Source organism: Oncorhynchus nerka, linkage group LG27 (assembly GCF_034236695.1).
Source record: "Oncorhynchus nerka isolate Pitt River linkage group LG27, Oner_Uvic_2.0, whole genome shotgun sequence".
Lineage (NCBI taxonomy): Eukaryota > Metazoa > Chordata > Actinopteri > Salmoniformes > Salmonidae > Oncorhynchus > Oncorhynchus nerka.
In genome coordinates this window covers 21,266,705-21,290,966 of record NC_088422.1, presented here as the reverse complement: position 1 = coordinate 21,290,966, position 24,262 = coordinate 21,266,705, and the positions used below count along the sequence as shown (strand labels likewise).

The window sequence follows — 24,262 nt, the reverse complement described above, 5'->3', positions numbered from 1 at the left end:
CACTTTGGGCAAAAGTGAATAGTGTAGCCAGTGATGTGCAGGAATACTTTGTGAATACCTGCCCTGAACATAGTCACTGTTACTACCTGGCGACAACCCGGTACTCTACCCTGCACCTTAGAGACTGCTGCCCTATGTACAGAGTCATGGAACACTGGTCACTTTAATAATGTTTACATACTGTTTTACCCACTTTATATGTATATATTGTATTCTAGTGATGGCTCATCCTATATAACTACTGCTGTACAAACCTTTTCTATTCATATACTGTCCATACTTTCTCTCATATATATATTATTATATATATCACACACACATACACACGCACACACACACCTCGTTCTGATATTTCTTAATTTCTTTCTTTGTATTTTGTGGATTTGTGTGTATTGTTTTATATTGTTAGGTATACGGCACTGTTGGAGCTAGAAACATAAGCATTTCGCTGCACCAGCAACAACTTTAGAAAAATATGTGTACACACCCAATACAATTTGATTTACCTGTCACTCTGGCTACTGAGAATAGGGTCCGTGAGGTCCCCATTGGCATCTTCCCAGGCCACTTCCTAGAGTACAAAATTAAGGGTGGAGTAGGTAAGGTAAAATGCTTGGCACGTCGCAGATAGAACTGGTATAAATGTAACGGACATAATTCCCTATAATATCAGTTCTACACAATCTGTTTTGTAATATTGTGGCCTCCTGAACAGACACAGATCCCAGGTAAAAAAGATGAGAAGTGAGGCGGAGGAGTCCGTGAGAGCAAGAGGACCTGACGAGGAGTGTGTGTGGCGTGTGTGTGGCGTCTCAGACCTGTTCCGGGTCTCCACCACCGGACTCCAGCAAACTCTGGTGGATGGCGTACTGCAGTAGCTCCTCGTCGTGGTTGGATACGGGCATGTGGCGGCTGCCGCCCCCTCCTCCTCTGTGGCGGTAGTGTGCAGGCACCTTAAATACAGAGGGACACACCTGGAATAGAGGGGGAACTGGAGGGAACAGAAATAGAGAATGTTGTTATTATTGGTAAGCTGTCAATATCGACATTTCTAATGAAATTGATATGGATACATTTACATACACTTAGCAGACACTCTTATCCAGAGCGAGTTGCAGAAGCAATTAGGGTTAAGTGCATTGCACAAGGACACATCAACAAAGTTTTCACCTAGTCGGCTTTGGGATTCGAACCAGCAAACTTTCGGTTACTGGCCCAACGCTCTTAACCGCTAGGCTACCCGCCGCCAAACATTCCTATTTGTTGTTCAGCTGTCAGAAGCAACTGAAGAAATTAATTTGAGAAATCTGTTCATAATAACCCATGGGAATGAATGCCGTGGTCACTTCACCCAGGTCAGCGGAATGAGTGTGCCTACCTGCAGCTTCACCGCCGTCCTCCTCCGAGGGTGTGGGCGTGGCAGCCGAGGGTGGCGTGTCCAGGGGTTCGCACGTACTGCATTTGTTGACACCACCAAATGAAATGCGAGCATTGAGCACGTGGAACAGGGGAATCTCTGTGTGAGAGGAAACAAAGACGTATAACCTTTATGCATCCCGTTATTTAAAAGCAATGCCTCTATGGTGAGCCTTTCATAGTGGTACTTGGTGAGTATGTGTGTGTGCAGTTTTTCTCAATCAGGGGCCGTATTTATCAAGCGTGTCAGAGTATGAGTGCTGATTTAGGGTCAGTTTTGCTTTATAGTTCACATAGAATAAGATTACATGAAAAGGGGTACCTGATCCTAGATCAGCACTCCTCTGAGATGCTCAATTCAGTCTGCCCCAGATCTTTAGTGTTTGAATGAGCTAAGTCGCACAAGCATTTTGTGTAAACATTCTCATTTCTTCACTCTTCCACAGAGGATTAACTGTACCTATTTTTACAGGGAACCCCGGAGGGAACTTGAGGGTGACAAAATCCCGTAGCCGGGCGAAGTGGCTGCTGGTCCGGGCCATGAGATCGATGATAGGGGTGACCTGCTCCACCAGGGAGAGAGGGTGTTCCTCGCTCATCCACAATGTGCCCTTGAACCTGGACATATCAGGGTCATATTCATTAGTGCACACTGTAGCAATACTTTTTGCAACGTAAAACAAAAACATGTGTTTCTTATTGGACAAGTTCAGGTCGTCTCTCCCTGTTTCAGTCCATTTTTTTTGTTTTGGTGCCTGTTACGGATGGATACAAGTATCCTGTGTGTGTAGCCTGTGTGTGTGTGTGTTTCTTTTCTCTCCTTCTCCCCTCACAGGTGAAAATCATCACTCCCCAATCAGTCAACAATCAATCATCAATCAGAAGACACACCTCCTCCTGTTTCCTACCCAATCACAGTTCCTTTCCCTTGGTTTAAAAACCCCATCAGTTGTTTGCTCAATCTCTCTGTAAATGCCATGTCTGTAGATCTCTCTGTTTCACTCTCGCTTTGTGTATTAACCGCTCTTTTCTTTGAGCACCTCCATAGCACTTTTTCATCACCTGTGAGTATTGTTTTGGTTATGGTGTTTGTTTGCTGGTGGGAAACCAAGACAAGTCGCCCATGGGCATACACTACCCGTAGGTAGACTTTGTTAAATACACTAGTTAGAACTGGGCGGACCACCCACTGTATTTTTGGTTAGTTAGCTATTGTTAAAGTAGGCTAGTCTAGCTTAGGGGTGTTTTTGAATACTTATTGTTTCTTTCCTTGGGTCCAGCTCAGCCCCTTTTCCTGCTCCCCCCCCCCCCCCCATTACCGTGTGTTTACAAATAAACCTTGAGTTTGACGGTAGATTTCTGTTGTCGTGGTTATTTCGTTCACACTTTTACTTTGTCAAAATAATAATTTGCATGAGTTATGTTACGGGTCTCATTACCATCCCCCCTAGACTGTCGGGCCAAAAGGGATTCGTAACATAAGTGGGGGCTCGTCCGGGATCTGTCATAACTGACACCCATGCCGCTTATGTAGATTGTGATAGTGGTATACTTCAGTGTTGAGCGTCATAACTGAAGTAGCATTAGTGTTTGCTATTTTCGTTGGCTCTTGTGAAGTAGTTAAGATGGCTACTTTTGATTTGAAATCCTTTTTGGATAACCCTTCGTGGGAGGTTTTTGACAAATGTCGTAGAGTTTACTTAATGACCGTGGCTGACCATTATTCAATATTGATTCCGCAGAGTTTAGTTAAGGCGGAGGTTAAACAGCTAGTGTTAAATGTATTGTTGGAAGAGCAGGTGCTTGTTTTACTGCTGCCTGAGCCTACTACCCCTGTAGCGGATGTTGCTGCTCCTGTAAGCCCATTGGTGTCTGATAATGAGGGCGAGGCTAAAACACCAGCCACATTGTCCCGTTTTGATCCACTCTCCCCACTGTCAAACGGTGATGCCAGGAGGGATGTCCGTTTAGCACAGTTCCAACTGGAGGCGGAAGAGAGTCCAAATTAGGCGAGAGACTCTCCAGTTGGAGATGTGTAAAATTGAGGCAGAAAGAAAACGGCATTTGGAAATGTGTAAAATTGAGGCAGAAAAAGGACGAGAACAGCGGCAGATGACATTTAAAATGTGCCAGATGGAACTGGTGCCTAATGCTTCAGTGTAAATTAACTGGTAAAGCCCAAGAGGTTTTGTCAGCGCTACCTCTGGAGGACAGTTTGAAATATGAAGGGGTCAAAGCTACTGTTCTACGTGCCTATGAGCTTGTGCCTGAGGCATACCGACAGAGATTTAGGTTTCATAGAAAGTCTTCTAGTAAGACTTATGTGGAATTTGCTAGAGACAAGGGAAATCTGTTTGATAAATGGCACGCTGCTAGTAAGGTAACTGATTTCAACTCTCTCCGTGAGTTAATCTTGTTGGAAGAGTTTAAAAATTGCTTACCCGAACGCATTGTAGTTTACCTAAACGAACAGAAAGTATCCTCCCTGGCAGAAGCGTCTGTTGGCAGATGAGTTTGTGTTGACGCACAAGAGTGTGTTTTCGGCTCAAACTGAGGGTAGAGCCACTGAGTTTCCTACCTTTAGTCCTAGTCGACCATCAGTAGTATATCAAGCACGCCAGAAGAATAAAGTGGGACATGTCATAAAGTGGGACATATGATTAATGATTGTTTCCTGCTAAAACGCAAACAAGGGATGCGTCTTCATGCCAAGCCACCAACAGGTGTTGCTCTAATTCCTACGGTTGTGAGGTCTGCAACAAAACAGGTGCCTCAGGGTAACTGTAGTTTGAAAGTCTCAGTCCCCGACCGTAGTTATGAACCATTCATTTCCGAGGGGTTTGTGTCCCTAACGAAGCGTCTCAGCGTCCAGTTAAAATCCTTAGAGATACTGGTACGGCGCAGTCGTTTATATTGTCTGATGTGTTGCCCTTATCTGACGATACATACTGTGGTTCCAGTGTGTTAGTGCAGGGTATTGAAATGGGTTTTGTCCCAGTGCCATTGCACTTTGTGAAAGTACACTGAGTTAATCAGTGGAATATTCAGAGTGGGGGTACGTCCTATGTTGCCAGTAAAAGGTGTGACCTTTATAATGGGTAACGATATTGCCGGAGGAAAGGTAGTACCCGTATTGGAAGTATTGAATAAAAGTGACCACTCTCTCTCTAATGAGCTGGCACAGAGTTATCCACATGTGTTCCCCGCTTGTGCTGTCACTCGTGCTCAGGCACTACAAGAGGGTGACGTGATAGATTTGTCGAACACTGTTCTGTTCAAAGAGGTTGATCAAGAGGATGGATTGTGTGATACCTCTGAGAAGCTGATCACCTCTGACAAACAGCCCAGGAAAGAATCAAAGAACGTTGAACTTATTGCTGATGCAATACAGTTACCAGTCACTCGTGAGCAGCTGATTGTACAGAATTATAATTTGGAGATCCGCCACAAAAGGGATTCGTAACATAAGTGGGGGCTCGTCCGGGATGCTGCTGTCTATCCAGTCAGGTCTGGTTCATTTAACGGACAGACAGGCTAATGATATTGTGTGGCTACTACAGTTTTCCATGTCTCTTTAATGACGTTCCTACTCGCACAAACGTGTTGGAACATGACATTAATATTGGAAATGCTACACCTATCAAGCAACACCCATATCGTATCAACGCTTCCAAGAGGAAGATAATGAGGGATGAGGTGAAATATTGGTTGGAGAATGACCTGGCTACGCCAAGTTCCAGCCCTTGGAGTTCTCCTTGCATTTTGGTTCCTAAACCTGATGGTACGTCCAGGTTATGTACGGATTATCGAAAGGTAAATTCTGTCACAATGCCAGATTCGTTCCCGTTACCCAGACTGGACGACTGTATCGACACTATTGGTGCTGCTAAATATGTAACTAAGTTGGACCTCTTAAAAGGTTACTGGCAGGTTCCGTTAACTTCACGTGCATCTGAGATTTCTGCCTTTGTGACCCCAGACATCTTCCTACAGTACTCAGTCATGGCTTTTGGGATGCGAAATGCACCAGCCACTTTCCAACGACTGGTTAACTCCGTATTAGCTGGCGTTCCTAATTGTAGTGTATACCTTGATGACCTAGTGATTTATTCGTCTGAGTGGTCAGATCAGGTTGACTCTGTAAGGGTAGTATGTGAACGGTTGGCAGCTGCTTCTCTAACCCTGAACTTGGCAAAGTGCGAGTTTGGGAAGGCTACTGTTACCTATCTCGGGAAGGGGTCGGCCATGGACCGGTGCGCCCTGTTGATGCCAAGGTCTTGGCTATAACTGCATTCCCTGCACCTACCACCAGACGAGAGCTACGCCGCTTTTTAGGGATGGTTGGCTACTACCGTAGCTTCTATAAAAATTTCTCTGCGGTAGTTGCTCCATTGACCGATTTTGCTTTGTCCAGCTAGACCATTTGTGTGGTCCCCTCATTGTAAGAGAGCTTTTGAATCTGCGACAGCACTCTTATGTAGTACCCCTGTACTTGCTGCTCCGGATTTTGAACAACCGTTCAAACTTGAGGTAGATGCTAGTGCCAGAGGTGCTGGTGCTGTTCTACTGCAGCAGGACAAGAGTGGAGTGGATCATCCCGTTTGTTATTTTTCCCGTAAATTTAATAAATGTCAAACAAACTATGCGACAATAGAACAAGAAGCTCTTGCTTTGTTGTTGGCTCTGCAATACTTTGAAGTATATATTGGTTCCAGTGCCCTACCAGTGATTGTATATACTGACCATAACCCCTTAGTTTTTCTCCACCGAATGTAGAACCAGCGCCTTATGCATTGGGCGCTGATTGTACAGAATTATAATTTGGAGATCCGCCACAAAAAGGGTTCTGATAATGTGTTTGCGGATGCTTTGTCTCGTGTGTAATGATTGTTGTATGTTTTGCAAGGTTGTTGACTTTGTTATTGTTGTGAGTATTCATTGAAATACTGTAGTCGCAATCCCCCCTAGGGTTGCTCTTTTAAGGGTGGGAGTGTTACGGATAATGAAAATCATAACTCTCCAATCAGTCAACAATCAATCATCAATCAGAAGACACCTCCTGTTTCCTACCCAATCACAGTTCCTTTCCCTTGGTTTAAAAACCCCATCAGTTGTTTGCTCAATCTCTCTGTAAATCTCTCTGTTTCACTCTCGCTTTGTGTATTAACCTCTCTTTTGTTTGAGCACCTCCATAGCACTTTTTCATCACCTGTGAGTATTGTTTTGGTTATGGTGTTTGTTTGCTGGTGGGAAAAGGGGAAACCAAGACAAGTCGCCCATGGGCATACACTACCCGTAGGTAGACTTTGTTAAATACACTAGTTAGAACTGGGTGGACCACCCACTGTATTTTTGGTTAGTTAGCTATTGTTAAAGTAGGCTTGTCTAGCTTAGGGGTGTTTTTGAATACTTATTGTTTCTTTCCTTGGGTCCAGCTCAGCCCCTTTTCCTGCTCCCCCCCCCATTACTGTGTGTTTACAATTAAACCTTGAGTTTGACGGTAGATTTCAGTTGTCGTGGTTTTTTCGTTCTCACTTTTACTTTGTCACAATTATAATTTGCATGAGTTATGTTATGGGTCTTATTACCATCCCCCCCTAGACTGTCGGGCCAAAAGGGATTCGTAACAGTGCCTAAGAATCAGTTTGCGCAATGGGAGGTGAAGAATGACTAATCTTAATCACATCATGAGTAGTTATTTGGGATGCAGGGTGATTTGTAGATCTGATGTTTTGTAGTTCAACCGAACTGCAATGTAGTCCCATCTCAATACAACCACTCTTATGCTAAAACCTAGACACCAACACCTTCATATGAACTGAGGGAAACCATTATAAAAACAATCAAGACTTCTGATGACATGAATATTAATGAAAAAGCCTTGCTTAGCAGCATTTTCTTACTTCTGGGTTCGGATGGTGAGTTCAATGGGCCGGCCAATGTCTCTGTCTTCAAGGTCAAACTCAGGGTCAAAGTACTCCTCTGGTGTGATAGCGGTGGGGTTGGTGGGTGTTGCGTACTCCAGAGTGAGGTCCTATCCAGAATACGAACAGAGTTGAGTGTTTTTATTGAACCCATTACAAACCAAGTTGAGTGTTCTCATTGAAGCAAACATGAACCAAGACGAAGCGTTCTTATTGAAGTCAAAAAGGCAAGTAAAATTCTGTTTATGTAGCTAAGTAATAAAACAATTAGATTAGATAATCCTCCATAACCTTAAATCCTGGTCTACTGATCTCTTACCCCTTGAGCACTGATCTGCTGCTCCACAGTCCCAAGAAGAGACTCCAGAACATTCCTCTCACCTAGAAGACAGAAGAGACAATGTGTTGTGTCAGACACAGCGCTGGTCTCCAACAAGTCTGCTCCTAAACTGAGCCAGGCCATTTAGGGTCTGTGTACTATCTCTGGGTTATTATAACTGACAGTGTAGCTGACTAAAGACGCAGCTTATTAAACATTGAGATGAGGACCATCTCTCGTAGACCAGAAGTAGTGCATTATATAGGGATAGGGGGCCATTTCAGACACTAATTGTTATGTCTCTCTACCTCCACCTAGAGGAATTATAGAGTTTACTTTTTATTCTAGCTTTCTCCTCATCGGTGAGATGCTCTGTCCTCGTCCGGATCACCACATTTACATTGTTCACAGTGAAAACCTGCAATGAAAAGAAAAACAACTCATGCAGTATACAGCATACTATTCTTCCCTTTACTGCTACAAGGAAATAACACTACTGAGCCTTTAATAAAAGCTGTCAATCTACTATAGATATTGACAAATTAAAGGGGCAATCAGCAGTTGCTACATCAATTTTGGGATTTGTAAATTAATGATATGTACCCATTGATTCTTGAAGAATATAACTTTAAAATGACTAATGAGCATAGTTCAACTGCCGTACCCCATCAGAACCCAAAGTATAAGCTTGTTTTACACAAATGTTTATATGTAAAACACTATATAGCCCCAAAACATGGTTGAAACTATAATTTTGATATCATGGATGGTCAGTCCAACACATCTATAGCTTGGTCTATGAATAAGAGATCCGGTTACATTTCTCCAGCACCATCCCTCAGCCTTTAAGCAAAACAGGGGTGGGGAGTATGCTTTGTTATTGTTTCTACTGCTGATCAACAGCATCCTCCCGGACATCCAAGACCCACTCCAATTCGCATACCGCCCCAACAGATCCACAGATGATGCAATCCCAATCGCACTCCACACTGCCCTTTCTCACCTGGAAAAAAGGAACACCTATGTGAGAATGCTGTTCATTGTCTACAGCTCAGCGTTCAACACCATAGTGCCCACAAAGCTCATCACTAAGCTAAGGACTCTGGGACTAAACACCTCCCTCTGCATCTGGATCCTGGACTTCCCCCAGGTGGTAAGAGTAGGCAAGAACACGTCTGCCACACGGATCCTTAACACTGGGGCCCCTCAGGGGTGTGTACTTAATCCCCTCCTGTATTTCCTGTTCACCCACGACTGTGTGGCCAAACACGACTCCAACACCATTAAGTTTGCTGATGACACAACAGTGGAAGGCCTGATCACCGACAAAGATGAGATGGCCCTATATGGAGGTCAGAGAACTGACAGTGTGGTGCCAGTACAACAACCTCTCCCTCAATGTGAGCAAGACAAAGGAGCTGATCATGTACTACAGGAAAAGGCAGGCCGAACAGGCTGCCATTAACATCGACAGGGCTGTAGTGGAGTGGGTCAAGAGTTTCAAGTTCCTTGATGTCCACATCACCAACGAGTTATCATGGTCCAAACATACCAAGACAATCATGAAGAGGGTACAACAAAACCTTCTCCCCCTCAGGAGACTGAAAATATTTGTCATGGGTTCCCAGATCCTCAAAAGGTTCAACAGCTGCACCATCGAGAGCATCCTGTCTGGTTGCATCACCGCCTGGTATGGCAACTGCTCGGCATCTGACCGTAAAGCACTACAGAGGGTAGTGCGAACAGCCCAGTACATCACTGGGGCCAAGCTTCCTACCATCCAGGACCTATACAATAGGCGGTGTTAGAGGAAAGCCCATAAAATTGTCAGACTCCAGTCACCCAAGTTATAGAATGTTTTCTCTGCTACCGCACGGCAAGTGGTACCAGAGCGCCAAGTCTAGGACAAAAAGGCTCCTCAACAGCTTCTATCCCCAAGCCATAAGACTGCTGAACAATTAATAAAAATCCCACTGGACAATTTACATTGACCCCCCTCCCTTTTGTACACTCCTGCTACTCGCTGTTCATTATCTATGCATAGTCCCTTCACACCCACCTACATGTACAAATTACCTAAACTAACCGGTACACCCGCACACTGACTCGATACCGGTGTCCCCTGTATATAGCCTCGTTATTGTTTTTCTTATTGTGTTACTTTTTATTATTACTTTTTATTTTAGTCTATTTGGTCAATCATTTAACTCTTCTTGAACTGCACTGTTGGTTAAGGGCTTGTAAGTAAGCATTTCACGTTAAAGTCTACACTTGTTGTATTCGGCGCATGTGACAGTTTGATTTGATTTCATTGCAGCTTTAAAGAAAGGAACTTGTGTAAGGTCAGTAAACCTAGACAAGCAACAAAATAATTAAACATTAACAGGGCAAGAATGTTATAATAAATGCACGAACCTTAGCCTCGAAACCACTGACAACTTCCGTTTTGTCACTCCTCCAACCCCAAATCCCAGATTTATTTCTGTGGAAAACAATTTGGAGTCCTGTTACTATAAAACCCTGTACAAGTTTACTTGTCCTTCAACGAAGACTTACAGTTGAAGTCGAAAGTTTACATACACCTTAGCCAAATACACTTAAACTCAGTTTTTCACAATTCCTGACATTTAATCCTAGTAAAAATTCCCTGTCTTAGGTCAGTTAGGATCACCACTTTATTTTAAATGTCAGAATAATAGTAGAGAGTGATTCATTTCAGCTATAATGTCTTTCATCACATTCCCAGTGGGTCAGAAGTTTACATACACTCAATTAGTATTTGGTAGCAATGCCTTTAAATTGTTTAACTTGGGTCAGACGTTTCGGGTAGCCTTCCACAAGCTTCCCACAATAAGTTGGGTGAATTTTGTCCCATTCCTACTGACAGAGCTGGTGTAACTGAGTCAGGCATTTAGGCCTCCTTGCACGCACACACCTTTTCATTTCCGCCCACACATCTTCTATGAGATTGAGGTCAGAGCTCAAAATGATGCTGCCACCCCCGTGCTTCACGGTTGGGATGGTGTTCTTCGGCTTGCAAGCCTCCCCCTTTTTCCTACAGACATAAGGATGGTCATTATGGCCAAACAGTTATTTTTTTGTTTCATCAGACCAGAGGACATTTCTCCAAAAAGTACGATCTTTGTTCCCATGTGCAGTTGCAAACCGTAGCCTGGCTTTTTAATGGCGGTTTTGGAGCAGTGGCTTCTTCCTTGCTGAACAGCCTTTCAGGTTATGTCGATATAGGACTCGTTTTTACTGTGGATATAGTATTTTGTACCGGTTTCCTCCAGCATCTTCACAAGGTCCTTTACTGTTGTTCTGGGATTGATTTGCACTTTTCGCACCAAAGTACATTCTTCTCTAGGAGACAGAATGCGTCTCCTTCCTGAGTGGTATGACGGCTGCGTGGTCCCATGGTGTTTATACTTGTTCACCTGTACAAACAATAGTACACGTGGTACCTTTGGGCGTTTGGAAATTGCTCCCAAGGATGAACCAGACTTGTGGAGGTCTACAATTGACACCTCCAATTGACTCAAATGATGTCAATTTGCCTATCAGAAGCTTCTAAAGCAATGACATCCTTTCTGGAATTTTCCAAGTTGTTTAGATGCACGGCCAACTTAGTGTATGTCAACTTCTGACCCACTGGAATTGTAATACAGTGAATTATAAGTGAAATAATCTGTCTGTAAACAATTGTTGGAAAAATGACTTGTTATGCACAAAGTAGATGTCTTAACCGACTTGCCAGAACTATAGTTTGTTAAACCTCTCTGGGACAGGGGGCAGTATTTTGACCTCCGGATGAAAAGCGTGCCCAAAGTAAACTGCCTGTTACACAAGCCCAGAAGCTAGGATATGCATATAATTGGTAGATTTGGATAGAAAACATTCTAAAACTGTTAAAATAATGTCTATGAGTATAACAGAACTGATATGGCAGGCGAAACCCCGAGGACAAACCCCCCCCCCCCAAAAAAATTTTTCAGCTTATCACTTTTTTCAATGGCTATTACTTTAATTATAAGGCCAAGTCCTCCCAGATTGCAGTTCCTAGGGCTTCCACTAGATGTCAACAGTCTTTAGAAAGAGTTTCAGACTGGTTTTTGGAAAAATTACCCAGAAATTGTAGTTTTTCTAGGTGGCTTCCATTTTGGCTATAGTGTTTCCAAGCGCGTGGAAGAAAACGCGTTCTTTGGTATTTTTCTCCGGTGAAGACAACGATTCTCCGTCTTAAATTTGATAGGTATCCTAATACGCAAATAAACTAAGGTTTGATTATCATCGTTGTTTGGAAAAGTTTATTAGTAATGTTTGGGATTCATTTTGTATGCATTTTGATGGAGGGAAAATGGGTGGATTATTGACTGAAGCGTGCCAGCTAAACAGTTTTTATGGATATAAAGAAGGACATTATCGAACAAAAGGACCATTTGATGTAATTGGGACCTTTCGGAGTGCCTTGAAAATAAAAGAGCCGCACACTCTAGGAGCTCAGATGCAAAAATTTCATTACCAACGTTTCGACAGCGAAGCTGTCTTCATCAGGGTATAATCACAAACACTGCGGGATGACTCATTTATATAGTGTCAAAAGACACGGGTGTCTGTAATCATGGCCAAGAGTGGCCTAATATCATTGGTTAATAATCAAATATTAAAATGTCATACAAAGAACAGCATACAAACAACAAATGGATAGCATACGATCATAGATTAATTTGACTACACAAGTTTACAAACAATTACAATGGCAAAGTCACAATAATCACAAGAATGGCTTCAGATCAAAGTCTACGTTGAGACCGAAGGGCGCAAGGGTCTTTAAATTAAAGATCCAGGCAGCTTCTCGTTTTAACTATAAATTATCAAGGTCACCCCCTCTCCTAGGCAGGGTGACATGTTCGATGCCAATATTATGCAGAGACGAAATCGAGTGGCCTGCCTCCAAGAAGTGGGCCGCAACTGGATAAGTAAAGTTTTTACACCTAATGGTGCTACGATGCTCTGAGATACGTACTTTTAATTCGCGCTTTGTTTTACCTACATAATTTTTACCACAAGGAATATATAAATAACTGCCTTAGTGGAGCACGTAATGACACCTTTTATTGGGATCGATTTCCTTGTTTGTGGGTGTTTGAAGGATATACATTTATAAGTGCCATTGCATTGAGCACAGCCATTACATTTGTAATTTCCTTCCAGTAGGAGCGCAAATAGACGTTGTTCAGGAATATCTTGGGGTGGTAAATCAGAGTGTACCAATTGGTCTCTGAGATTTCTGCCCCGCGAGAATACGATCAAGGGAAGGTCCGAAAACACATTACCGAGACTATCATCGGATTTTAGGATGTGCCAATGTTTGTGAACAATTCCCTTAATTTGTTCAGAGCACTTTGAATAGCGGGTAGTTAGAACGCAAGAATGCGTCTTTTGCGAGACTGACCTTGAAAAAGGTAATGTCTCGTTTTGTTTAGAATTTTCTCAATGGCAATATTAATCTGATCATTCTTGTAGCCCCTCTCCTTGAACTTTTTTTGCGTCTCAGCCATATTTCTGTCGAAATCGGATTGTTTTTTGCAAATGCTTTTGATTCGACAGAATTGGCTGTAGGGCAAAGTATTTTTCAAGGGAAGTGGCTGACAACTATCAGCCCTCAACAAACTGTTACGATCAGTAGGTTTCCTGTAAAGATCAGTGTATAGAACATTATCTTCACACAAGATCAAGAAAACTGATTTGACGTGTGTCAGATTGCAGAGTAAATCTCAGATGCTCAGAACAGGAGTTAAGAAAAGCATGGAACGCCTGGAGCTGTTTTGCATCACCCCTCCATAGAACAAAAATATCATCAATATATTGTTTCCAAATAATGATGTGAGGCAAGAAAACATTTTTGAGAGGATTGAAAATAGACTGTTTCTCCATGTAACCCACATATAAATGAGCATAGTTAGGAGCCATGGGGGATCCCATAGCAGTCCCTTTAGTCTGAATAAAGAAATCATTTAGAAACATGAAATAGTTATGCGTGAGTACCATTTCAGCCAATGTTACAACGCATGCACTGGAAGGTAGTTCATTAGGATCACGTTGCAGAAGAAAATGTTCCATTGCTTCAATACCGCCCTCGTGTGGAATATTGGTGTATAACAACTCAACATCAAAAGTAACTAACAAGGTATTCTCAGGGAGAGGATCAAGAGATTCAATGATAGAGATCATACTGCTGGTGTCCTTTACAAAGGAGGGGAGCTGTTCTGAGATCATACTGCTGGTGTCCTTTACAAAGGAGGGGAGCTGTTCTGAGATCATACTGCTGGTGTCCTTTACAAAGGAGGGGAGCTGTTCTGAGATCATACTGCTGGTGTCCTTTACAAAGGAGGGGAGCTGTTCTGCGAGTGGTCTAATAAAAAAAAGTAAACAAAAGTAGATAAGAGGGGCCGTTACTGCATCAATGCCCGCTACAATAGGGCGCCCTGGAGGTTGATTAACATTCTTGTGTAATTTCGGCAAAGTATAGAAAGTGGCAATTTTAGGGTGTTGAATAGCCAAAAAAACATGTTCTTTTTTGGTTATCTGACCAGAACTTAAATACCCATCTAGGACAGTCAAGATAGTATTCTGAAATTGGGAAGTTGGGTCACTTCTGAGTTTCTTGTAAAAGGTGTTGTCAAGCAGCTGTCTATGACACTCATGTACATAAGCTGTCCTATCCATGAGTACAACCGTGAGTACAACCGACCCACCCTTATCAGCGGGACAAATAAGGACTGACGTATCAGATTGTAAATCAAGTAAAGCTTGTTTTTCATTCTTAGGTAAATTATGGAAAGATTTGGATCCCTGTTTATTCTTAAGGAGAAGTCCAACATCATTTTCCACAAGTCTGCAATATGTCTCGATAGAGTGATTGCGATTGGCTGGAGGTATAAAATAACTCTTGCTTCTAAAAGGAGTCAGAGTATGTGCAAGAGAGCAACCTACTGGTTCAATAGAAGTGTCAGAATTAGGGGAGCTAAAGTATTCCCTTAAACGGATGTTTCTAAAAGACTTAAACAGAATTACCTCCCGGCATGTCAAAAAGGGACTCCGAAATAATGATCTTATCACGCTCCCTTTGGCTATATTCAAAGTGATCTTGTATGGGTCTATGACCAGTGTCATGAAAATAATTATCATTCGGCATCGTTTAAGAGCTTTTTTTGTCGGTAGGGTGCTGTTTACTGGGTAACAGAAAGATCTAGAAGAAAATGAAACGCACACCTATTAAGACGAGGTGCTGGCTAGCGGAGTAGAAAACTTGAAAATAAAAGAGTGAACGCACACTCTAGGAGCTCAGATGCAAACATTTCATTACCAAGTTTTCGACAGCCAAGCTGTCTTCATCAGGGTATAATCACAAACACTGCGGGATGACTCGTCTATATACGTTGAGACCGAAGGGTGCAAGGGTCTTTAAATTAAAGATCCAGGCAGCCTCTCGTTTTAACTATAAATTATCATGGTGGCTGGATTAACAAGAAGTTAAGCTTTATTTGGATGTATAACACATATATTTTCAAGAACGTTAAATATTTGAATTGAGTATTTTTTGAATTTCTCACTCTGCAATTTCACTGGATGTTGGCCAGGTGGGACGCTACCATTCCACCTCTACCCTCGAAAGGTTAACAAGAAATTTGTGGAATGGTTGAAAAACGGGTTTTAATGACTCCAACCTAAGTGTATGTCAACTTCAACTGTATATGACACAATAGAAAAACAAGATAAATGTAGTACGGTTTGGATCTTACCTCTCAAAAGCAATGTGCCTGGTGTCCAGAAAAGTGTTGACGATGGGCGTGGTTAGCCGCTTGGCCACTTCCTGTACGGCAGGTTGCATGGAGTTCAGTGTTACATCCTCTATTTCCCGGGAGATGTCAAAGCGGTCCGTGTCCACCACCTCTTCGTCATGGTTCACCTCCAACAACTCAGTCCAGGTATCTGCCAATGGGCACAAGCACACACTGTGAAACATACGCCAACAGAGTAAAAGACGAGGTAAAAGATGAGACGGCCTGCTGAAATAGTGGTCAGTAGAACGCTGTTGTGGGAAAGCCTTACTCAGGGAAAAGGGGACTCACCATCTCCTCTGAAGATGTAGCTCCGACGACCTCTGATCCAAGTCATGTTCTCAAAGCCCAGCAGGGTGGCGTCCACTCGTAAGCTGGCTCCGCTCTTCCAGATCCGACACACATCACTGGGACAAACCCGGGATACGAGGGGGACTGGGAACAGATGGGAAAGCAACATAAACAACAAAGTCTCAAACATCCACACATGGCACATTCAAATGGGGGGGGGGTTATCAATTAGAACTTACTCCAACTTGTGAACTCCCATTTCATTTCCATGTAGAAATCTGGGGACTGGAAAGAGGCATGAGTTCACAGCGTTACATTTTTTTATTTAAATGCATGAGTGAAAAACATTTCAGAGAGGGGAGCAAACAGACAGAGAGAGAACACCTCACGGATCTTGCTCAGAAGCTCAGGTACTCCTCCCAGGGCTGTAGAGGCTTTGAGGTAGTCTCTCCTCTGGAGCACAAGCTGAACCATCTCTGGGTCACCAGTGCTGACCGCCTCCTGCAGCACTACACACAAACATGTTTATGATGAGAAGTTAATTTAAACATATACCACACTTCTGTGATGACAAATGTATTCAAAACAAATAATTGTTTTGGTCAAGTGAGTGTGGAAGAGGTGAAATAATTATTGTTGTCTATCAACAATGACAAGCCACCTGGGTCTGACAACTTAGATGAAAAATGACTGAGGATGATAGCGGACGATATTGCCACTCCTATTCGCCATCTCTTCAATTTAAGCCTATAGGAAAGTGTGTGCCCTCAGGCCTGGAGGGAAGCAATTCATTCTGCTACCCAAGAATAGCAAAGAACCCTTTACAGGTTCAAAAAGCCGACCAATCGGACTATTACCAACCCTTAGTAAACTGTGTTTGACCAGATACAATGCTATTTCACAGTAAACAAATTAATAACAGAAGATTTTAGCACGCTTATGGGGAAGGGCATTCAACATGTACGACACTTACACAAATGACTGATTGGCTGAGAGAAATTGATAATAAAAAATATTGTGGGAGCTGTTTTGTTAGACATCAGTGCAGCTTTTGACATTATCAATCATAATCTGCTGCTGGAAAAACATAGGTGTTATGGCTTTACATTCCCTGCTATATTTTGGATCGAGAGTTACCTGTCTAACAGAACATAGAGGTTCTTTAATGGAAGCTTCTCTAACATAATCCAGGTAGAGTCAGGCATTCCCTAGGGAAGCTGTCTAGGCCCCTTACTTTTTTCAATCTTTACTAATGACCTGCCACTAGCACAGAGTAAAGCCTGTCTGTCCATGTATGCTGATGACACAACACTATATACGTCAGCTACCACAGCAAGTGAAATCACTTAAAAGAGCTTCAGTCAGTTTCAGGATGGATGGCAATAAATAAATAAATCCTACATTTTTCAAAAACTAAAAGCATTGTATTTTGGACAAATCATTCATTAATCCTCAACTAAATCTTGTCATGAATAATGTAGAAATTGAGCAAGTTGAGGCAATTAAACTACTTGGAGTAACCCTGGATTGTAAACTGTCCTGGTCAAAACATGATGATACAAACGTAACTAAAATGGGGAGAGGTCTGTCCATAATAAAGCGCTGCTCTATCTTCTTAACAACGCTATCAACAAGGCAGGTCCTACAGGCCTGGACCTGGACTACGGTCTAATTGTGTGGTCAGATGCCACAAAGAGGGACTTAAGAAAATTACAATTGGCCCAGAAAAGGGCAGCACGGCGGACCCTTAAATGTACACGGAGCGCTAACATAAATTATATGTATGTCAATCTCTCCTGGCTCAAAGTAGATGATTGACTTAATCACTACTTGTATTTGTGAGAAGTATTGACATATTGAATGCACTGAGCTGTCTGTTCAAACTACTAGCCCACAGCTCAGACACCCATGCATACACCACAAGACATGCCACCAGAGGTCTCTTCACAATCCTCAAGTCCAGAACAGACTATGGGAGGTGCACAGTACCACATAGAGCCATGACTACATGGATCTCTATTCCACATAAAGTAACTCATGCCAGCAGTAAAATCAGATTTAAAAAACAGATTAAAAAAAATACGCCTTCTGGAACAGCGGAGACTGTGAAAGACACACACACACACACACACACACACACACACGCACACGCACACGCACACACAATAGCATACGCACTATACACAGACGTGCACATGGACTTTGTGTTGTAGAGTAGTGGTAGTAGAGTCGTGGCCTGAGGGCCCACACTTAATGTGTTGTGAAATGTAATGTAATGTTTTAAATTTAGCTGGACCTCAGGAAGAGTAGCTGCTCCCTTGGCTAATGGGGACCCACAATAAATACAAATACACCTCGATTGTACAATATTTGCACATTATTCTTTAAAAACATCTCTATAGGCTTCCTTCTTTTCACTCTGTCATTTAGGTTAGTATTATTGAGTAACTACAATGTTGTTGATACTCCTATCAGAGCCATTAAACTCTAACTGTTTTAAAGTCATTGGCCTCTGTGAAATCCCAGAGTGGTTTCATTCCTCTCTGGCAGCTGAGTTAGAAATCACGCCTGTATCTTTGTAGTGAATGGGTGTATTGATAAACCATCCAAAGTGTAATTAATAACTTCACCATGCTCAAAGGGATATTCATTGTCTGTTTAATATATATATTTTTTTTACCTATCTACCAATAGGTATCCTTCTTTGCGAGGCACTAGAAAGCCCCCCTTGCCTTTGTGGTTGAATCTGTGTTTGAAATTCACTACTCGACTGAGCAGGGGAAGGGAGCTTAAAGGGACCAAATTCAGTCTCAATGACCAATTTCTAAGGGAGATAAACGAACGTCCTGTATCCGGTACAAAGACAACAAAGGGAGGATGGTAGGCGTGCCTTTATTATTGTGGGCAAACTCTTTATAGATGGACAGCTATTCCGGGGCAGCTCCATAACACTGTGGCTGTACTAAATTCTACAGGGACTTCAGGTTACAAAAAGAAGGTATGGGAACTGTAAAAATATCTGAACATTATGAAGTGGATATGAACACACACACTCAATTACATGCTTGCTTACACATACGGACTTATACATACACACACGCACACACACCTAATCTCGCCCTCTTCTCTCACTCTCGCTTTCTCTCCCTCTATTGTCGAGAACTGTTTGATAATTTAACGTGTTTATTGTTTGTCTATGTTTTTTATGTATTTGTCTTCAAGTTTCTATATGTTTACAACAAGCAAGGGGAAGATATCAGAATAGGAGCATCGGGGAATAATAACATATTGTACGGAATACATTTGTACTGTAGTGAGGCCATCTCTAGAGTAATGCAAGGTCTCTTTCATGATCATGTGAAACGTCAATTGCTATGGAAATGCTGGGATGTTTTTTCAATTATGTTAAAGGTAATTATGATGTAACTATGATTGTGATACGATATGGATTACAATTATCATTATGAATATTAAGGCTATATGCACTACATGTTACACACAGACACTCAACCATGCAAATTGGCAGAGTTATTATTTATTTGGGCATCACACATTATGGTCTTACTCTTATACAGACATCGTATACACTCTCACTATATCACATCCAATATCATACACGTCAACCTACTCAGATTGGCTACACACATAATCTCTTGTCTCAATTTTCTAACATCTGTGGCATTGGCTCACAGTCAAACAGGCAAGGGAATAAAACAAAGAACCTAGAACCTATTTCTTGAATTCTAAATATCAGATATTTGAAAGCTCTAGTTTAACCTTCATAATACCTCTGATGGCAGTAACTTTACAAGCACTAATTATGGTCCATTTAGACTGAGAATAGTATCTAGTTATGGTAAGGGGTGAAATAAGTATAGCCAGTTATAATTGTAATGGTTTAGCAGATTATAAAAAAAGAAGATCAGTCTTTACATGGCTAAAAGAAAAGGAATATAGCATATACTGTTTACAGGAAACTCACTCTACATCTTAGATGAAGTAGCGTGGAAAAAGGAATGGGGTGGTGAAATAATTTTCTATCATGGACAAATGAACTCGAAGGGTGTGATGATATTCATGAACAAAAATGTTGATCTGAATGTGCAAATAGTCAGGAATGATTCGCAAGGAAGGTGGATCCTTTTGAATATGAAAGTGGACAAAAAATAGATTTATCTCATTAATCTATAATGGTCCAAATCAGGATGATCCACACTTCTTTCGAAAACATTTATAACAATTTATTGAACTTACAGGCAACAAATGATCTAATCATTATGGTAGGACACTATAACACAGTGTTAAGTACCTCAATGGACCGTAAAGGTCATCACTCTACAAACTATCATCACCGTGCCCTTAAACTTCTTAAACATCACAAATGGTCCTTTTGTTTGATAAATTCTGGCGTTATATATCCAAAATGTCTATTTATTTGGCGCGTATGATTCAGAAAATACACCGGTTCCAACTCCCGCAACATGACTACACATTATCTAATTAGTTACCTGTAAACTTGATCCAAACATTTCAAACAACTTTCCTAATCCAACTTTAGGTATTTTTAAACGTAAGTAATCGATAAAATTTAAGACGGAATAAACTGTGTTCAATACCGGAGGAAAACAAAGTGGAGCGTGCTTTCAGGTCGTGCGCCTCAACCACAACAGTACACTTCACCCGACCCTCGTTCTGGACAGCCCTACTTCTTCATTTCTCAAAGGAAAAACATCAACCAATTTCTAAAGACTGTTGACATCTTGTGGAAGCGATAGAAACTGCAAGCAACTGCCTTAGAATTCTAGATTTCCATTGAAAAAAAAGATTCCTGGATGGTTTGTCCTCGGGTTTTCGCTTGCAAAATAAGTTCTGTTATACTCACAGACATCATTCAAACAGTTTTAGAAACTTCAGAGTGTTTTCTATCCAAATCTACTAATAATATGCATATCCTAGTTTCTGGGCCTGAGTAGCAGGCAGTTTACTTTGGGCATCTGGATGGGGAAATAGTGCCCCCTAGCCTTCACCTCTTAACCTCTTCAGTCGACCCTCTACCTTTTTGAACATTCTGTTAAAAATCGCGCAACATTTCAGCGCCCTGCTACTCATGCCAGGAATATAGTATATGCATTTGCTTAGTCTGTGTGGATAGAAAACACTCAGACGTTTAAAAAACTGGTTAAATCACTGCTGTGGCTTTACCAGAACGGCATTTACATCGAAAAGCACAGGAAAAACTGATCACTGAAAATGGGGAAAATATATCCATGCGCTACTTGAACCCATTGATAAACGTGAACCACAATTAATTGACTGAGGTTGCAGTACCTACAGCTTCCACAGGGTGTCTAGAGTCTTGTCATTTCCCTTCAAGTTTTTCTTGGTCAAACACATACAGGACACCGTATCTAATCCGGTCTAGGACCGGATATTTTCGTTGAGTTTCTAGCCGGACATTTTTCCAGACGGACAGCTAATAATCTTTACATCGCCTCCTGATGAATTTTATCGCTTATTAACGTTTACTAATACCTAAAGTTGCATTACAAACGTATTGGAAGTGTTTTGTGAAAGTTTATCGTCGACTTTTGAATTTAAAAAAATGACGTTACGTTTTGAAACGATGTTTTTTCGTTTATCACACAGTCTACATATAACGATATCTAGGCTTTATATGGACTGATTTAATCGAAATAAAGACCCAAATAGTGTTTATGGGACATCTAGGAGTGCCAACAAAGAAGATGGTGAAAGGTAATGAATGTTTTCTATTTTATTGTGCGGTTTGTGTAACGCCGAAATGCTAATTATTTTGTTTACGTCCCCTGTGGGTCTTTTGGGGTGTTGCATGCTATCAGATAATAGCTTCTCATGCTTTCGCCGAAAAGCATTTTAAAAATCTGACTTGTTGCCTGGATTCACAACGAGTGTAGCTTTAATTCGATACCCTGCATGTGTATTTTAATGAACTTTTGAGTTTTAACTAATACTATTAGCATTTAGCGTAGCGCATTTGCATTTCCAGAGCTCTAGTTGGGACGCAAGCGTCCCGGGTAGAAGCAACAGGTTAACTCCACCCGACACGCATGCGTCCCATCTAGCCATCTGGAAATGCAAATGCACTACGCTAAATGCTAATAGCACTAGTTAAAACTCAAACGTTCATTAAAACACACATGCAGGGTACTGAATTAAAGCTACACTCGTTGTGAATCCAGCCAACAAGTCAGATTTTTAAAGTGCTTTTCGGCGAAAGCATGAGAAGCTATTATCTGATAGCATGCAACACCCCGAAATACCTGAAGGGGACGTAAACAAAATAATTAGCATAGCCGGCGCTACACAAAACGCAGAAATAAAATATAAAACATTCATTACCTTTGACGATCTTCTTTGTTGGAACTCCTCGATGTCCCATAAACATCACTTTTGGGTATTTTTTTCGTTTAAATCGGTCCATATATACCCTAAATATCGACCTATGAAAAGTGTGTGATCAAGGAAAAAACAGCGTTTTAAAACGCAACGTCATTTTTTAAGATTAAAAACGTCGACGATAAACTTTCACAAAACACTTCGAAATACTTTTGTAATCCAACTTTAGGTATTAGTAAACGTTAATAATCTATCAAATTGATCACGGGGCGATGTGTATTCAATAGCTCCACGTCTTGAAATCATGTTCGGAAATTTCTCATCCAAAACATCCTGTCGGAGACCGGAAGGAATGGGCTCTCTCTTACTCGTTTGACCAAGAAACAAAGCCCAGGCAATTGACAAGACTGGCGACATCCTGTGGAAGCTGTAGGACTTGCAATCTCAGCCCCATGTAATTTGCTTTCCAATAGACAATACATGCAAGTGGCGCATTGATACATTTTCCAGATTTTGGTGATCAGTTTTTTTTTTTTAACTAAGACAAAATAATTTATAACTGAATTTTTCCAGTATAATATAGGTTCAGCAAATCCCCTTATTGTTTGGGATACCTTTAAATGTACCTTCAGGGGTCATTCAATTGAATATTCATCAATAATAATCAAGCAGTTTCTGGCTAAAGAGGGAGGGAAATTCATGAACTAATAGTACAGGTAGATAGCAATAAAAACAATATTACAGAGATACAAAATAAGTTAGAGGAAAAACAAAAAGAACTTGAGGAACTTATTCAAGAACGATCTAATGTAATATATTACAAAAATAAAGCAAACTGGATGGAATATGGAGATAAATGCAAAATTCTTCCTGAATCTCCAATACAGGAACGCAAAAAGAATTTGCAGAAACTCGTTACTGAAGACGGAGTCATCTATGATTCTCTGAATGATATTTTAAAAGAGGAAGCTAATTATTTTAGGCAGATGTTCTCTTTCCATCTCATCCTTTCTCACTGAATGAAGATTATGGTAAGGAATTCTTTCCAAATAATATTAAAAAAATGGAAAATTAACAAATATACCGAAAGATCTTTTCAAAGGCCAAATTAGAGAGGAAGAATTTTGAGGCTATTAAATCCTTTCAGTCTGGAAAAACCCCAGGGCTTGATATACTAGTATTTTTTGATATACTAAAAGCTCCATTGTTAGACTGTTTTAACTACTCCTATAGAAATGGTAGTCTGTCAGGTACTCAGCAGGAAGGCCTGATTCCGCTATTATTAAAACAAGACCCAGATGGAAAATATAAAGACCCAGTCTATCTAAAAAAGTGGAGGCCCCTTACGCTTAAATGTTGTGATGCAAAAAATACTAGCAAAATGCATAGTACTCAGAATTAAAAGGGTCTTACCAGGTATTGTTCATCCTGATCAGACAGTTTTTTTTTACATGGACGATATATTAGAGATAATATACGACAACTACTAGAAATAATAGAACATCATGAAATTCATCATTTGATAAAGTAAGACTGGATTTTATTTATAAATGCCTGGATTTTTTCAATTTCGGTAATTCTCTTATAGAATTGGTAAAGATCATGTATAGCAACCCCAGGTGTAAAATAATAATTAATGAGAGTTTTGAATGGTCAAGAGGAGTTAAACAAGGGTGTCCACTGTCACCATAACTATTCGTTATGGCCATCGAAATGTTAGCTATTAAAATCAGATTCAATAACAACATTAGAGGATTAGAAATTCAAGGCTTAAAAACAAAGGTGTCCATGTATGCCGATGACTCAAGTTTTATATTAAGTCCGCAAGCTAGATAGATCCCTGCAATGTCTCATTGAAGATCTCGATAACTTTTCTGTACTCTCTGGACTAAAACCTAATTATGAGTAGTGTACAATATTACGTATTGGATCCTTAAAAAATACAACTTTTACATGACCCTGCAGTTTACCTATAAAATGGGCTGATGGTGAAGTAGACATACTCGGTATTCATATCACAAAAGATATAAATAAGCTCTCCACAATGAATTTCAATAGAAAACGTGTAAAAATAGACAAGATCCGGCAACCAT

At 41.1% G+C, this 24,262-nt stretch overlaps 1 protein-coding gene across 1 annotated transcript in view; it reads right to left on the bottom strand.

The window, feature by feature from the left end:
• LOC115111342 (ankyrin repeat domain-containing protein 13A-like) overlaps window positions 1-24,262 on the bottom strand; it is a 44,690-nt gene that overhangs the window by 2,837 nt on the left and 17,591 nt on the right. The window contains exons 3-14 of the mRNA XM_029637285.2: window positions 16,179-16,303; window positions 16,034-16,079; window positions 15,795-15,938; window positions 15,465-15,654; window positions 10,075-10,141; window positions 7,996-8,077; window positions 7,660-7,721; window positions 7,320-7,450; window positions 1,877-2,034; window positions 1,379-1,516; window positions 819-991; window positions 507-571 (exon numbers count right to left, since the gene is read on the bottom strand). Coding sequence (XP_029493145.2) covers window positions 507-571; window positions 819-991; window positions 1,379-1,516; window positions 1,877-2,034; window positions 7,320-7,450; window positions 7,660-7,721; window positions 7,996-8,077; window positions 10,075-10,141; window positions 15,465-15,654; window positions 15,795-15,938; window positions 16,034-16,079; window positions 16,179-16,303 — 1,381 coding nt within the window. The remainder of the gene's footprint in view (window positions 1-506; window positions 572-818; window positions 992-1,378; window positions 1,517-1,876; window positions 2,035-7,319; window positions 7,451-7,659; window positions 7,722-7,995; window positions 8,078-10,074; window positions 10,142-15,464; window positions 15,655-15,794; window positions 15,939-16,033; window positions 16,080-16,178; window positions 16,304-24,262) is intronic.